General features: G+C 50.8%; 6 protein-coding genes across 6 annotated transcripts; 3 read left to right on the top strand and 3 right to left on the bottom strand.

Moving 5' to 3' along the window:
• Window positions 1-26: 26 nt before the first annotated feature.
• Window positions 27-499, bottom strand: N7462_010114 (CVNH domain-containing protein; the record flags this gene model as incomplete). Its single annotated transcript, XM_057081828.1, has 2 exons — window positions 27-274; window positions 355-499. The coding sequence occupies 2 exons, from the start codon at window positions 497-499 to the stop codon at window positions 27-29; spliced, it is 393 nt and encodes a 130-aa protein (XP_056928868.1).
• A 1,503-nt stretch (window positions 500-2,002) lies between these two features.
• Window positions 2,003-3,439, top strand: N7462_010115 (MFS transporter; the record flags this gene model as incomplete). The annotated part of the gene is made up of 1 exon (XM_057081829.1): window positions 2,003-3,439. The coding sequence occupies one exon, from the start codon at window positions 2,003-2,005 to the stop codon at window positions 3,437-3,439; it is 1,437 nt and encodes a 478-aa protein (XP_056928869.1).
• Window positions 3,440-3,495: 56 nt separating this feature from the next.
• N7462_010116 (uncharacterized protein) lies at window positions 3,496-4,390 on the bottom strand (the record flags this gene model as incomplete). The annotated part of the gene is made up of 2 exons (XM_057081830.1): window positions 3,496-3,798; window positions 3,881-4,390. 2 exons carry the CDS (start codon window positions 4,388-4,390, stop codon window positions 3,496-3,498), a joined length of 813 nt encoding a protein of 270 aa, XP_056928870.1.
• A 788-nt stretch (window positions 4,391-5,178) lies between these two features.
• N7462_010117 (dihydrofolate reductase) lies at window positions 5,179-5,955 on the top strand (the record flags this gene model as incomplete). Its single annotated transcript, XM_057081831.1, has 1 exon — window positions 5,179-5,955. The coding sequence occupies one exon, from the start codon at window positions 5,179-5,181 to the stop codon at window positions 5,953-5,955; it is 777 nt and encodes a 258-aa protein (XP_056928871.1).
• Window positions 5,956-6,524: 569 nt separating this feature from the next.
• N7462_010118 (putative voltage-gated chloride channel (ClcA)) lies at window positions 6,525-9,418 on the bottom strand (the record flags this gene model as incomplete). The annotated part of the gene is made up of 3 exons (XM_057081832.1): window positions 6,525-6,680; window positions 6,775-7,161; window positions 7,220-9,418. 3 exons carry the CDS (start codon window positions 9,416-9,418, stop codon window positions 6,525-6,527), a joined length of 2,742 nt encoding a protein of 913 aa, XP_056928872.1.
• Window positions 9,419-11,612: 2,194 nt separating this feature from the next.
• On the top strand, window positions 11,613-12,696 carry N7462_010119 (SGNH/GDSL hydrolase family protein; the record flags this gene model as incomplete). The annotated part of the gene is made up of 5 exons (XM_057081833.1): window positions 11,613-11,748; window positions 11,807-11,846; window positions 11,930-11,996; window positions 12,060-12,489; window positions 12,563-12,696. 5 exons carry the CDS (start codon window positions 11,613-11,615, stop codon window positions 12,694-12,696), a joined length of 807 nt encoding a protein of 268 aa, XP_056928873.1.
• Window positions 12,697-13,209: the final 513 nt, after the last annotated feature.

The raw sequence follows: 13,209 nt of genomic DNA on the forward strand, positions 1-13,209 counted from the left end.
TAAGCTCCAAGCCAGTAGAGGAGAACCTAACCCATCCCGCTGAATATGTCAATCCCAACAGATCCAAAGGCCACGCCGGGCGGTACACCACGACCCTTAACGTGGAATTTCCCATTGAAGTTTCCAATCTCGTCGGAAAGATTGTAGTCCTTCTGGTGATAGTTGCCATTGGTGTCTTGTAGCGAAGCTCTTATGATCGGATACCCTTCCCAGAACACGAGAATCGGGTCTTTGGCAGAATCGCTGATATTTCGTCCATTCCATTTGAAGTTTCCTAGTTCACCATGGTATGCAGGTGAGCAAATATATGGCAAATATCACGACAGAGACTCGTATTCTCGCTGCAATACATACCATTATCGTTTCCTAGATACTCATCAAGATCCAAGCTTCGCTCTTTCCAAGAGCCATCTCGCAGCTGAAGATCTGCCCAGACTGTCCACCCGTTGAGTCGGATATTTCTGGCACTTTCATGCCAATGGTAGGTTTCAGTGGTCATTGTTAATGGCCGAGATGATTATGGGATGAAGAAATTGGAACAGAAATATAAAAACTGTTACCGATTAGAAAATTTTGAGTAAAAAGAAAACACTCCGTTTTGCCGGCCGCAATTCCTAAGTTTTCTCGGGATTCACGACCTTGAAATATATTTTTATATTGTTGACCATGTGTGAGGGGCAGTGGCGATTAGAGGAGGCACTTTTACATGGGCAAGTATAGGCGATAGGTCAGATGTAAAAAGATACGCACTACATCATCATCTCCGCCAGCCACAATTTTCCCGGTTCGAATCAGCTTTTTGAGATGTAAATTTCTCTAGTCACATAATTAAATTGGGATATTCAAGCGACTCTTCAGGGTTTCACGAGATAGACAAATGTGGTATTTGAAAAAAAAAAACATTATCATAATAACTCTCGAAAACTAGACCTCGCTTTTGTGGATAATCGTAATCATTAGTAGGCATGTTATCGATGAAGATTGAGACAAATTAAATTTCTGAGACTCTTTATAGCATTTAATCTCGTACGAGTCCAAGTTGTCTACGCCCTCATTTTCTTCTATGACACACAATATTGGTCTTCAAAGCGACGAAATTCCGTAGGGATTTTTTCACCCGAGGAAGAAACATTTCGCTGTTAGAACTTGACTCTTACAATATTTCCCTATATGGCGATTGTTATTGATTATAGAATTAATTTAAAATCAGCCTACCGAGGAACGATGCCTGTCAGGATTATGAAAACTTTCTTATACAAGGTACCATTCCCGTGGTCTATACTTTTTCTAAGTGGTCCGGAGAAGATAAGTCCACAAGAACTTCAATAAACATTAAATATTATCCTCTGCGCCGGACAGATGGTGCTTGCTCATTTATTATTATTTATCAGTCACGGATGCGGGGCTAGTAATGACTCGGCCCTAAGGTACTTCATCTTAGGTGGATGGAGAGCTGTTAGTGTCTGGGAACGTGCCTGATTGAAAGCTTTACAGCACCGTTCAACAGCAACGGAAGAGATGACTCGAATGTGTGGAACTAAAGATTGGAAGAAAAATCCGTAGATAGGAAGGCTTATGGCATTATGAGAACTTTATATGCTATAGGCGAGGAGAGAAAAATACGCAGATAGCGAGAACATCCCGACCTCTCAGAGTTACAATATAAGCCTGTTTTATGGGCGATCGAGACTGAGATCAACCATCTTAGGCGCTTAGTTCCATAAATCATTATATGAAAGCGAGTAGTGGAGCTGCAAGGAAAGCTAAGTGATACACTGTGTACTACCAGGTACCATATGGACTTCACAGATCTCCTCGAGTCGGCGATCCCCAATACCTGCCGAGGGTTCGGGCACTAAAGCCTCCTGCCGAGCGATCGTGGTCGAAGAGTGTTTTGTGTTCTCGGTCACTTGTTACCTCGAACCCCACCAAATAAATACTTAACCCGAGAACATATTAATGTTTGAGGAAAACGAGGACAGGACCTCTTCTGACTGGCACAATGGATGTCACTCATCACCAAAATGACATCGAAGAGACAACCAACACGATAAACCTGCACGACTGGGATAGTAACACTGACAAAAACAATCCCCGTAATTGGTCGTCGCAGCGAAAAACAGTCTCACTCTTCATCATCTGCTCAATTGGGTTTATCACCACACTTGGGGCATCGATCTATTCTCCAGGCCATGAGCAAGTCTCACGGGAATTCGGCGTCTCTACAACCGTGGCTCTTTTGCCTCTTTCTTCTTACTCATTAGGTCTCGCATTTGGACCCATGATATCGTCACCTTGTTCAGAAACCTTTGGTCGCAAATTTGTTTATCTTTTGTCTCTACCGTTATTTGACGTCTTCATGCTGGGAGCCGGCCTGTCTCATAATATGGCCTCCCTTATCGCCTGCCGTTTCCTGGCGGGTCTCTTTGCAGCGCCAGGCGTCTCAGTTGCGGCAGCTACCATCTCTGATTTCACCCATCCAGACCAGAGAGTCATTCCTTTGGGAATCTACTACTCGATTCCGTTTACGGGAAGTGCCATAGGACCTTTAATTGGTGGCTTTGCTGTCGAGTCCAGGGGATGGCGATGGACATTCTGGGTCGTGTTGATAATGGCGACCGCATTTCATCCGCCAGCCCTTTTCTTGCGCGAGTCTTATAAGTCAATTATAATACAGCAGAGGGCAAAAGAGATGGGTCTCAATGACGGTTTGATAGAATCTAGTACAAGGACAGAAAAACTACGACAGTTTATCACTTCGACGATTATTCGGCCACTTCACATGCTCATGACAGAACCGCTCGTTGGCTTCCTTTGCCTATACACTGGATTTCAGTTTGCGCTACTCTACACGGTGGTTGTCGCGAGCCCATGGGTTTTCAAGACCGTTTATGGGTTCTCTTCTAGTGCACAGGCGTTATCTTTCTTGGGGCCCGTAGCTGGATGTCTATGTGCGTCGCCTGTCCTTATTACGTTTGATACTTTTCTGCGCAAACGACGGCCACCCACCGAGAGCCGCACCACTTTTAAACCGGAAAGAAAGCTCTACGCTGCTTTGTATGGAAGCCTGGTGCTTCCTGTTGCGCTATTTTGGTTTGGCTGGACGTCCCGACCCTCAATACACTGGATCAGCCCGATCATTGCCGAAGGCCTTGCACTGCTCGGAAGCCTGTTGATTTATGTGCCGTGCAACTTCTACATGATGGATGTCTATGGCTCAAAATACGGCGCGTCAGCCAGTGGTGCATCCTCCCTGTCTCGATACACCCTTTCGGCTGCATTTCCGCTTTTTGTTACTCAGATGTACAAGGCATTGGGGGTTGCATGGGCAACAAGCATCCTGGCATTCGCGGCGCTTGCTATGGCACCTATCCCATGGCTTTTCTACTACTTTGGTCCGTCCCTTCGGGCCAGGAGTGCATATGAGCATGGCACATAAAAGCAACAATGTGCAGGGTGGATGCAAGAGAGGTTCGAAAAAAGTGCAGATTTCCTCTATAGTTCCTCGTGGTTCCCCCCGGCATCGTCAAAGAAGGTGTCTGCATGCTCAAGCTGATACTTGGCCCACTTTGCAGCACCGACAGCCCCAGCAAATGCTGGATCGATAAAGCCTTGGATTTTATTCGCATAGTCAGGAGCCGCCAAGGTGATAGAATTTTGTAGACGTTTCATTGCCCATTCGGGGCCCTCGCCAGTAATAATGATACCCTTCAGCGTGCTCATGTCTTTGAGGAAAGCAACTCCTTCAAGCATTTCTGCTTGATTTTCACGAAATTCATCATAGCGCTCATCTCGTTCCTAAGAACACCAGAAATACTGATTAGCCTACAGTTCTGGCATTTTGTATTGGTTAAAGGTAAAGCGACGATGATGGATTTACCTGCTCTGTCATTCCCATCCTGACAGCCAGGTAGTGTCTGCTCAGAATCCGCATGAACAGTTGGCGCTCACTCACATCGGGAAAGGTGCGATATTTAGCAATAGTTCCGAAGGCAATATCCACGAACTCCTCGTTGAGGTCATAAAAGAAAATGAGACCCCCCGCATCACTGACGGGGAAGTCATATGCACGAAAGACGCCGCCATATGAGTCCATGAGTTGCTTCTTCGGTATCTGAATACCCGGAACACGGCTTGCCATTTTTGTGAACATTTCTAGTGCGCTGGCATTCAAATGTCGCGGGTATACCATGGAGGTAACATTATACGAGCCCGGGAGTGATTCCTGTATCGAGGCGTTAATTTTCACAAAATTGTCCCAGAAGATCTGCTCCATCTCGTGCTCATTGCCAGGCCTGGGAACTTGAATTGGATCGCTTGAATTCGAGTAATACCAATGGCCATCGTGCTCAAAGAAGAGCCCCTCGTCATTGATTGAGTCTAGCATCATGTTGCAGTATGCATCAGTAGCGCTGACGCTGGTAATTAATAATGGCTCGCCATCTGGCTTGATGGTCGCAGCCGAACTGAATCTCTTAGTTTCGATATTTGCGTGAAGATGACAACCTTGATCTCACATGATTCCGTGTCCAAAGCTGACACCAACCGCTGTGAACGGGAAAGAATTAGTCGATGCTATATATCAGTGAACTGGGAATTCTCGTACGGTATAGCTCCGAGGGCAGGCCAGTGCTGGCAACGAGACTCGAGCTGGCCAATAGCCCAACAGTCAAGCAACCCAATCTTCGATTTGCAACCATGTCTCCCTACCAAAACCACTCAAATTTGATTGACTCAGGGAAATCAGGAGTGTTTTTCTCGTAGCCTTCGAGGGGCCAAGAAGGTGTCTCACATCTCCACCCAGTAGGTTGCCTATAGGATCATAGAACTCGATAGACAACAGTTAGCCTCGGTATCTCAAAGTCTCAGAGTATAGTTAGACTAGCCATTTAGAATTGAATACCATAGACCGTAAATTTTCTATGTGTCAATTAGATTTAGTTTATGCCAATCTTATCCAAAAGGCCATTATAGAGACAAACTTCGTATTAGCTTCAAGACCCCGCGGCTGCAAGACGAACCAACGGGGCGATAAGCTCGATAAGCTCTTGCGATAAACACGAACCGAACTTGCTTCGTTCACTCGGAAACCTAGTTCGATCGACACCACCACCAGTACCACCACCAGCTAACGAGACAAATCCAATCGCGTCACATACAGGAGGAATACCATACGCCATGCCTTCGCCAGCAAAAACGCCCATCCTCCCCCACTCTCTTCCCCTCACCCTCATCGTCGCAACGACCCCGATCCGCGTCGCGTCCCCCGCCGCCAATGAACCCCCGACACGCCTCGGCATCGGTCTCAAGGGCACGCTCCCCTGGCCACGCATCAAAACAGACATGAGCTTCTTTGCACGCGCGACATCGCGGTCCCCCGCTCCCGGCACCACTAATGCCATCATCATGGGCCGTAAGACGTACGACTCGGTGCCTCCGCACCTGCGCCCGCTGGGCAAGCGCATTAGCGTCGTCGTGACGCGGGACACGACGGGCACCGTCCGGGATGGAGTACTACAGGAGCTTGCGGCCCGCAAGGCCAAGATGGCTGCGAAGTCGGCCGACGAGCCCGAGGCAGACGCGCTGGTGGCAGGTAGCCTAGACGCGGCGCTGGCGGAGCTGGACTCTACTTATGGGGCTGCAGGCCGGCTGGGCAAGGTGTTTGTGATCGGGGGCGCGGAGATCTACGGGGCTGCGCTGCGTATGCAGCAGGTGGTGCGGCCGGTGCGAATTGTGATGACGAATGTGGTTCGCAAAGCGGAGGGGGAAGGCGAAGCGAGGGAGTTTGAGTGTGATACGTTTTTCCCGGTTGAAAAACTTACGGCTAAGGATGGATGGCGGACGGCTAGTCCAGAGGAATTGTCTGAGTGGGTTGGAGAAAGCGTTAGCGGGGAGTGGATTCGAGAGGGAGATGTCGAGGTGCAGATGGTTGGGTATGAGCGGGTCTCATCGTGAAGGGGGCTTTGTGGAGGACTTGTGATACCAAAAAAAAGCATAAACATGGGGATTCTAGTGATTATGCAATCATATATTTTAGAGACTAATACTTTGGGACAGCCTGACCGACGTACTACAAAAGGCTATGTATATAAATGTAGAAGCAGCGTAGCGTTGAAACCGTTGAGAATTGCTTGCTATACACAAAAAAGCCTTTTAAATCGAAGTCGTCTCCCAGATAAATACAACTGTACAGCGAATGGCTCTATGCAAAATACCTTCCATCCAACCCGTCACAAGCAGCCGTCATGCAGACTGTATTTTATGACCCGAGCAGAGAAAAGGAAAACAAAAAAAAAACGAACGAGAGAGGGAATATGAAATGCTATGCAAATTTCACGAAAAAGGGCAGGGAAAGGACAGCAGCGAAACGAGAAATGCCCGCGAAGAGAAGAATCCCAAGAAAATCAAACACCCGCTGATGCGGCTCACTTGAACACGAGACAAGGAACCAGAGTAAAAGCAAATGATTAAGTCAAGAATAAGGACGTTTTGTCGTATCGAATGGTATGGCGACGCATCTTGTCTTATTCATTCTCCTTCATGAACTTCACAAAGGCCTTCTTGTGCACCAGTCCTGCATACTGACCGTTCTGTAGGACGCACAGATACCGCAGGCCTAGCTTCGCGAAGCATTGATACACTAGATCGATAGGCGAATGCACGTCTAAGGCAATCGGGGCCTGTGAAAATCAAAATTAGTTATTGTAATTGAAGGCCATTCATTATTTTCTTTTTTCGTTTTTCTTTTTGGGGTTGAGGGGGAGGGGAACGTACCGGGTCGATGTAACGGGTGAAGTCCTCCTGGAGAGCATCCTCATTGTCACTATCGTAGATGGCGAAAGAGGAATCCATTGCCATAAGGCAAAGTGTATTCTCTTCGTCCTGGCCGAGCGTGTCCAGCGCAAACTCGAGATCCGGCGCCGGAATGAGACCCGTCAGCATGCCATCACGTAGGATCGGGAGTCCGCTATCTAGCTCGCCCGCCATCAGCAGGTGCTCCAGCTTGGAGCGAAGTTCGGTTGCAGAAACAAAGGGCGAGTTAGAGATGTCGATGATGCGGTCTTTGCGTGGGGGTCGGACGATGTCTCCCAATTCGGCGTCAGAGAGAGGTTGGAGTTTGTTGTCGAGGAAAGGATAGGAATTCATGTCGGTCAAGAGGTCCTGGATCCAATTAGCATCAATCAAGAAGTGCAATGTCTGACAAGATTCAGGTTCTTACATAAATGCTACGAGGCTCAATCGCGTCAGCGGTCCACTTTGCACAGAGAACTGCTAGCGAGAAGGGTAACACATGGTCGAGACTTCCTGTGAGCTCGAAGAGAATTACCGCCAACGTTACCGACAATCGTGTGACGCCACACATAGTCGCACCCGCTGCCACCATAGCATACACGCCTGGTGTGATGCACGACTCCATGCCAGCGATATTAGGGCATGAGTTGAACAAAAAGAATGTGGGATTCTTAGCCACCCAATACTGTATCGCATGTCCGACAATACGACCCATTAGACCACCAACAACCATGGAAGGCACGTAGATACCGGCCGGAACTTTGATTCCGAAGGTAATAATGGTTAAAAGGCTCTTAAGCACGAATGCAACGAGGAGATACTGGACGACTTCGAGGATACCATCCTCGCTAGGGCATAAACCTGTCGCGCTTTCCACTGCATCCTGCTCACAGGGGCTGGCAAGTTCGAACAACAATTCTGTGACAGGTAGCTTGGTATATCTATTCCAGAAACTGACCAGGCCGGTCAACAATGCAACAAGGAAGACTTCTAGCATCGGCCATTTCTTGATGGCAGGAATGCGACGGAAATTCCGTGCCCACCAGCTTGAAGCTTTGATGAAGAGAGCGCCAGCGGCACCGCCAAGAACACCGAGGACAATGAAGACAAAGATCTCGAAAATTTCCCAGTCAGATCCGTACCGCACCTGGAAGAGAACAATCTTGCCGGTGCCGTAGGGATTGAGAAATTTTAGGGACAGCGCAGCCACAATACAACAGAAGAAAGTGCGGAACAAGGTTTTGGGCGGAAAATAGTAGCTGACTTCTTCCAGGCTGAAGAGCACACCGCCAATGGGAGCACCAAAAGCGACGGCTACACCGCTGGCAGCGCTCGCACTGAGCACTTCTCGGCGCTTCCCGTCATTCTGGTTGTACTTGGCAAATAATCGGCAAGAGATATTGCCCACACAGGTAGCAATGTGCACATAAGGGCCTTCTTTACCCAAACTCAACCCGGACGACACGCTGAAGATCAGGGCAATCGTCTTGATCACCAAAGTTTTGAGACCCAGATACCCGTGCAGCACAAATCCACTGTTGATCACTTTAACTTCCGCAACACCGCTTCCGGCAGCAGAATAGTAGACCATCGCTGGGCGTGGAGGAAGAGTGGGGAACGTCCCATGTGGACTGGTTTGGGAGGCGGGAGAACCAATACCAGCGGTGTCTGTATTGCGCTTTGTGCCGCGGGACTCGGCACCGAGGTTCTCATCAAGTGTCGTCAGGGAGATGGACGATGGGACCACCGTCTTCGTAAGCAGTGTCAGGAAACATGAGATCATGGTGAGAACCACGACCCAAAAGACAAACATCGAGAAATTGACCCATTGATTGTCATAGTCTGATGACCCGAAGATTTGACTCCAAGACCGCCAATTCGTGCACATTTCTGCACCATCGCAGCACTTGTTCTTGCTGGCAAACAACTTATGTGAGCAGAATCCCATTTTCAAGTCAAACACCGGCTCCTCGGTGACATCCACAAAGTACGCAATCGCTGCGGTAATGCACCCCGTCAGTGCAACTAAAATCCATCCCTGTGCGCCGTCAAACCAGGCCAGCAGCCGGCCCCGGACATCTTTTCGCTGACGTAGTTGACGCAGACGTGCTCCATCGGCAATGCTATCGTGCACCCAGTCGGTCGAGGTAAACTGGTCGTACCACGTGCGTTCATCGAGAAAGGACGACGCCGTCAGGCCATCCTTAGCCGACGGCGGTAGACTCGCCGGTCGTCCTTCGTCGCCTGAGCTTCCTCGGCGACTTAATCGCCTGCCTTGTGAATTTGTCCGGCTGTGATTGCGGAGTCGGCGGAGACTTCCCGCGGTCAGGAGGTAGCGTAGGGAGTCCGGCCCCGTCTCCGGGCCGGAGACGCCGGAGATGCTGGTATAGGATCGTCGGGGAGCTCGTCGTTCAAGCCCCGGGTCAAGCAAGCTAGTTGTTTCGCCGATATCGAGGTGTTCCTCCAGAGATTGGTAGCCCGTGTGCGGCTCGGACAGGTAGCTCTGTGCTCGGCGGTAGGCCGACGGAGATGGCGGCGCGGTGCGCGTAGTGTGCATTTGATCGGGGTCCGGATCGTCCTGCTCACTGCGAGAGGTGGAGCTGAATTGAGGTACGGAGCGAGGCATGATGCTGGTTAGAAGCGGTGACGCTTCGTAGTTGGGCGTCGGGGTCTGTTGGGCGGGAGTTGGTTAGCTGTGGGGAATTCTCGAGCTGGGACGAGGAGGTTATGGGATGAAGTAGCAATAGGACCCAAGACCAGGCCGCTCGAGGAGTTTGACGGCCTTTAGGTCTGAAGATCTAACAGGACCGGTGGGAAGCCTTTCTAGAAGCTTTTTGGCCCATTCCGCCCAGCGATGCCGACGTCAGATCGGAGGGTAAGACCCATGCAAGGGTGGACCTGGGGATAAATGGGCGGCAGAACCAACAGCCCGGGGCAAACACCAGGTGATACGGCACCACAAGCACCGAGAAAGGCAGCACAGAACCGAAAAGAAAGGGGCTTTGTTCTTACCAGCTAACATATCTCAAGCTCCCGCAGACCTCGCACAACAAAAGGAAAGAAAAGAAGGAAAAAAAATAGAACGAGGGGCGGATGATCGACTGGACGCGTCAGGTGAGGGCCCGCTCCTCCGTCTGAGATGGAGGACTATTTGTTGTGGTAGCAACGCTGGCGCCAATCTCTCCTCCTTCCGCTCAGCGACTCGACGGCGCAAGGATTCTTTTCGAATTTATTCAACATTGAAGCACCCGTCGAGGTGTCCATGCTATTTGAGGGTCCATCCAAGCGGGGAGGACTGTCCTGGTGTCATTTTGCCTCATTCCTTCCCCGCGCTTCCCGCCGATCGCCTGTCATAGGCAACGATGGACAGACTCGCAGACCTTCGGTTGGCGCTGAGCTTTCTCCGATGATCTTCGATGGTCTCTCTTTCCTCGCACCAACAGTGGTGAGCGGGAAGGATTTCCGCATCGCCAGGGCGAATCACATCCGATGCAGCAAGCCAGCCACACGACATGAGGCGGCCCCGTCGCGCTGGGGCAAAACAGCTGAGCAGAGGAATGAGCGCAGGAGTAGCAGATGAGAGGGTCCCACGACGTGAGGTGGAGGACAGTGCGAGATATTCCACCCTCGAGGCTCCCTTTTTGCTCATTTGACAAGGGGCATTCCCTGCCTTCGCTGATGAAGGGTCCAGTCTTGTCCACATTAGCCCCGGCCCAGCCGGCCTCAACCCAACCCGAAAGCAGTAACTACAGTGACTAGTGATCTCCCCGCTCCCATGATGTCCATCGCGGGGAAAAATCGGTTCCCGGGCTACGAAAGGCCTGAATCTTTTAAGTTCATTCCGGGCGGCACTGCCCGGGGCCAGCGGGTGTCTGGCTGGCCTCGTGTCATTATCTCGCCATCTCGCATTACCGAGACTGAGACACCCACCGTGCGACGGCATGAATCCTGACTACCTCGTGTGTCTGTCCCTGTAGTTTGGAGATGTCCAAGCTCCGTGTCTGCTGCCCCCCACAGTAATCGCTAGGTGCTCCAAGTCACTGGTCTCGGAAGCAGGACTCGCATCTTGGCCTCAAACCCGGAAATCTACTTATCAATCACTGGGCCAAACAGCAATGGTGTTCATTTTTGGATGCCGGTGGTGGCTGGCTCGGTGCAGGACGCTTTGGCTCTTTAGCCAACGAGGCGTGCATCGATCGGCAGCTCAACGGCCCCGGATCCGATGGGCTTAGCCCACAATGCAGGAGTGCATGCATCCGATCGATCGCTCCCTATTTGAGGAGCACCCTTCTGGAGAAAGCAAGTCTACCTATACATTAGCTTTGTAGGCGCTTGGCCGAACATTACAGGCGGGGCATCATTGGCCGCGTCCTGTAGGATTCGCCCCGCGGTCGAAACTGGAGAAGGGGGGCAGTTAATATAGCAGAGAATGAAGATCCCGCCCACCGGGGTTTCCAAATTGCATAGAGCGCTGATACAACAATGAGATGGGTATAGAATCATCGCCTATTCTCCCGTTCGCTCCCGTTCTACGCTCATGTTTATCATGACCGAGTCCTCCGTGCCGTAATGTCGACTGGACTTGCGCTCAATTGGTGGAGAAACCCCCGATAACAGATAGACGATAAGACGGAGCCACAATCGCGTACTCTCCACTTCTTCCCGCTTTGTCCACGGACGTGCGGACACTCGGCCAACCCCACCAAACAAAGCCCGACCGACTTAAAACCCTCCTCGGCATCCTGTCTTGTATTTGATATTGAAACTATCTAGAAACGCACCGTCTGTACATTCATTGTGTCGGCTACTGTACATTCGCCATGAGCACAGTCGCCACACAGGGCAGCGAAAATGCCGCCAAGCCGTACGACCAGTTCCTGCTCTTCGGAGACTCGATCACGGAGATGAGCTACAACCAGGCCCTCGGATTTGCCTTCGGTGCACAGCTCCAGGAAGGTTGGCAGCCTCACCCGTAATCTGACATCTAGGAACCCCAAACTGATTGCTCAATTAGTCTACAGCCGGAGACTGGACGTGATCAACCGAGGATTCGGGTAGGCACTGCAAGCATTCCAACAAGCCTGCGCATTGCGCAGGAGATCGGGCGTGTATGACAAGCTAACTGTCAAGTACATAGTGGTTATACAACTGCCCATGCCATCCAGGTCCTCCCCCATTTTTTTCCGGCGCCCCAGACGGCCAATGTACGACTCATGGTACAGATCCCCTCCCCGGCCTCTGCCTGACATGCATAACGGCAATGGCAGCGGGAAGTGCAACATTGTGATCTAACATCAATCGATCAGACTATTTTTTTCGGTGCCAACGATGCCTGTGTCCCCACTCATGAGCAGCATGTTCCGGTGGCCGTGTACAAGGAGAATCTGCAGAAAATCATCCACCACCCGCTCGTCCGTGCTCAGGACCCCCGCATCATCATCATCACCCCCCCGCCCGTCAACGAGTACCAGCTAGAGGACTTTGACAACGTCAAGGAAACACCTCATCCAAGTCGGACGGCCGAGTCGGCTAAACGATATGCCGAGGCAGCCAAAGAAGTGGGCGCATCCTTGAACGTCCCGGTAGCCGATGTGTGGTCGGAATTCATGACGGCAGCTGGCTGGCAAGAAGGCCAGGCCCTCGTCGGCTCTCGAGATGTGCCAAACAGTGAAAAATTTGCCAGCCTGTTCACTGATGGTCAGTCCTCTTGATATCCTGTTATATGTGTGGCAATTCATTTTCATCGTATACTGACCTGTGGTGGATATAGGCCTGCACTTAACCCCTGAGGGGTATCGTATTGTTTTTGATGAAGTTTTGAAGGTAATTCGCGCCAATTACCCAGATCAAGCTCCCGAAGTCCTTTCTATGGTGTTTCCTGCTTGGGGAGTGGCCCCGAAGTGAAGGGGCCGTGATTGATCTAGAAAGGCGCCAATTATATAGTTCTCAATTTGCTAGTTTAGCGACCTCTTTAGAATAAACAACCCCATAGAACCACCCCGCCAGGATGAACTAGAAATGACCAATGTCGATACCCTGCTATCCATCATTAGTAGAGACCATCCTCATTCAACTATCAAGACCCTTTGTTGTGGATAGGGAGGAGACCGTTAGTGGAGCATTGTACGGAAGCGGTCTAGATCCGCTCGGCCCCTCTCCTGCATGACGCCCGTCTCCTCCGCTACCCCCAGATCTCGTCCTTTTGCAACCCCCGATCTCTGTGCATGACCGTACTCACTCTCACGATCAGCCCGCTGTCGACTCGATAAGAGCTGCATTCGAACCTCTGTGTCGTTGGCCCCGAGTCCTGCGGCTTGTTGGACCCCTCTCAGCCATCCCGTCTCCGAATTTCACTTCAGACCCTCGAAACAGGCAGCTCTCACCTCAGTTGTACTTTCGACCGCATCAATCACACCC

This window comes from Penicillium macrosclerotiorum (assembly GCF_028827735.1).
Source record: "Penicillium macrosclerotiorum strain IBT 26536 chromosome Unknown utg000010l_segment0_segment0, whole genome shotgun sequence".
Lineage (NCBI taxonomy): Eukaryota > Fungi > Ascomycota > Eurotiomycetes > Eurotiales > Aspergillaceae > Penicillium > Penicillium macrosclerotiorum.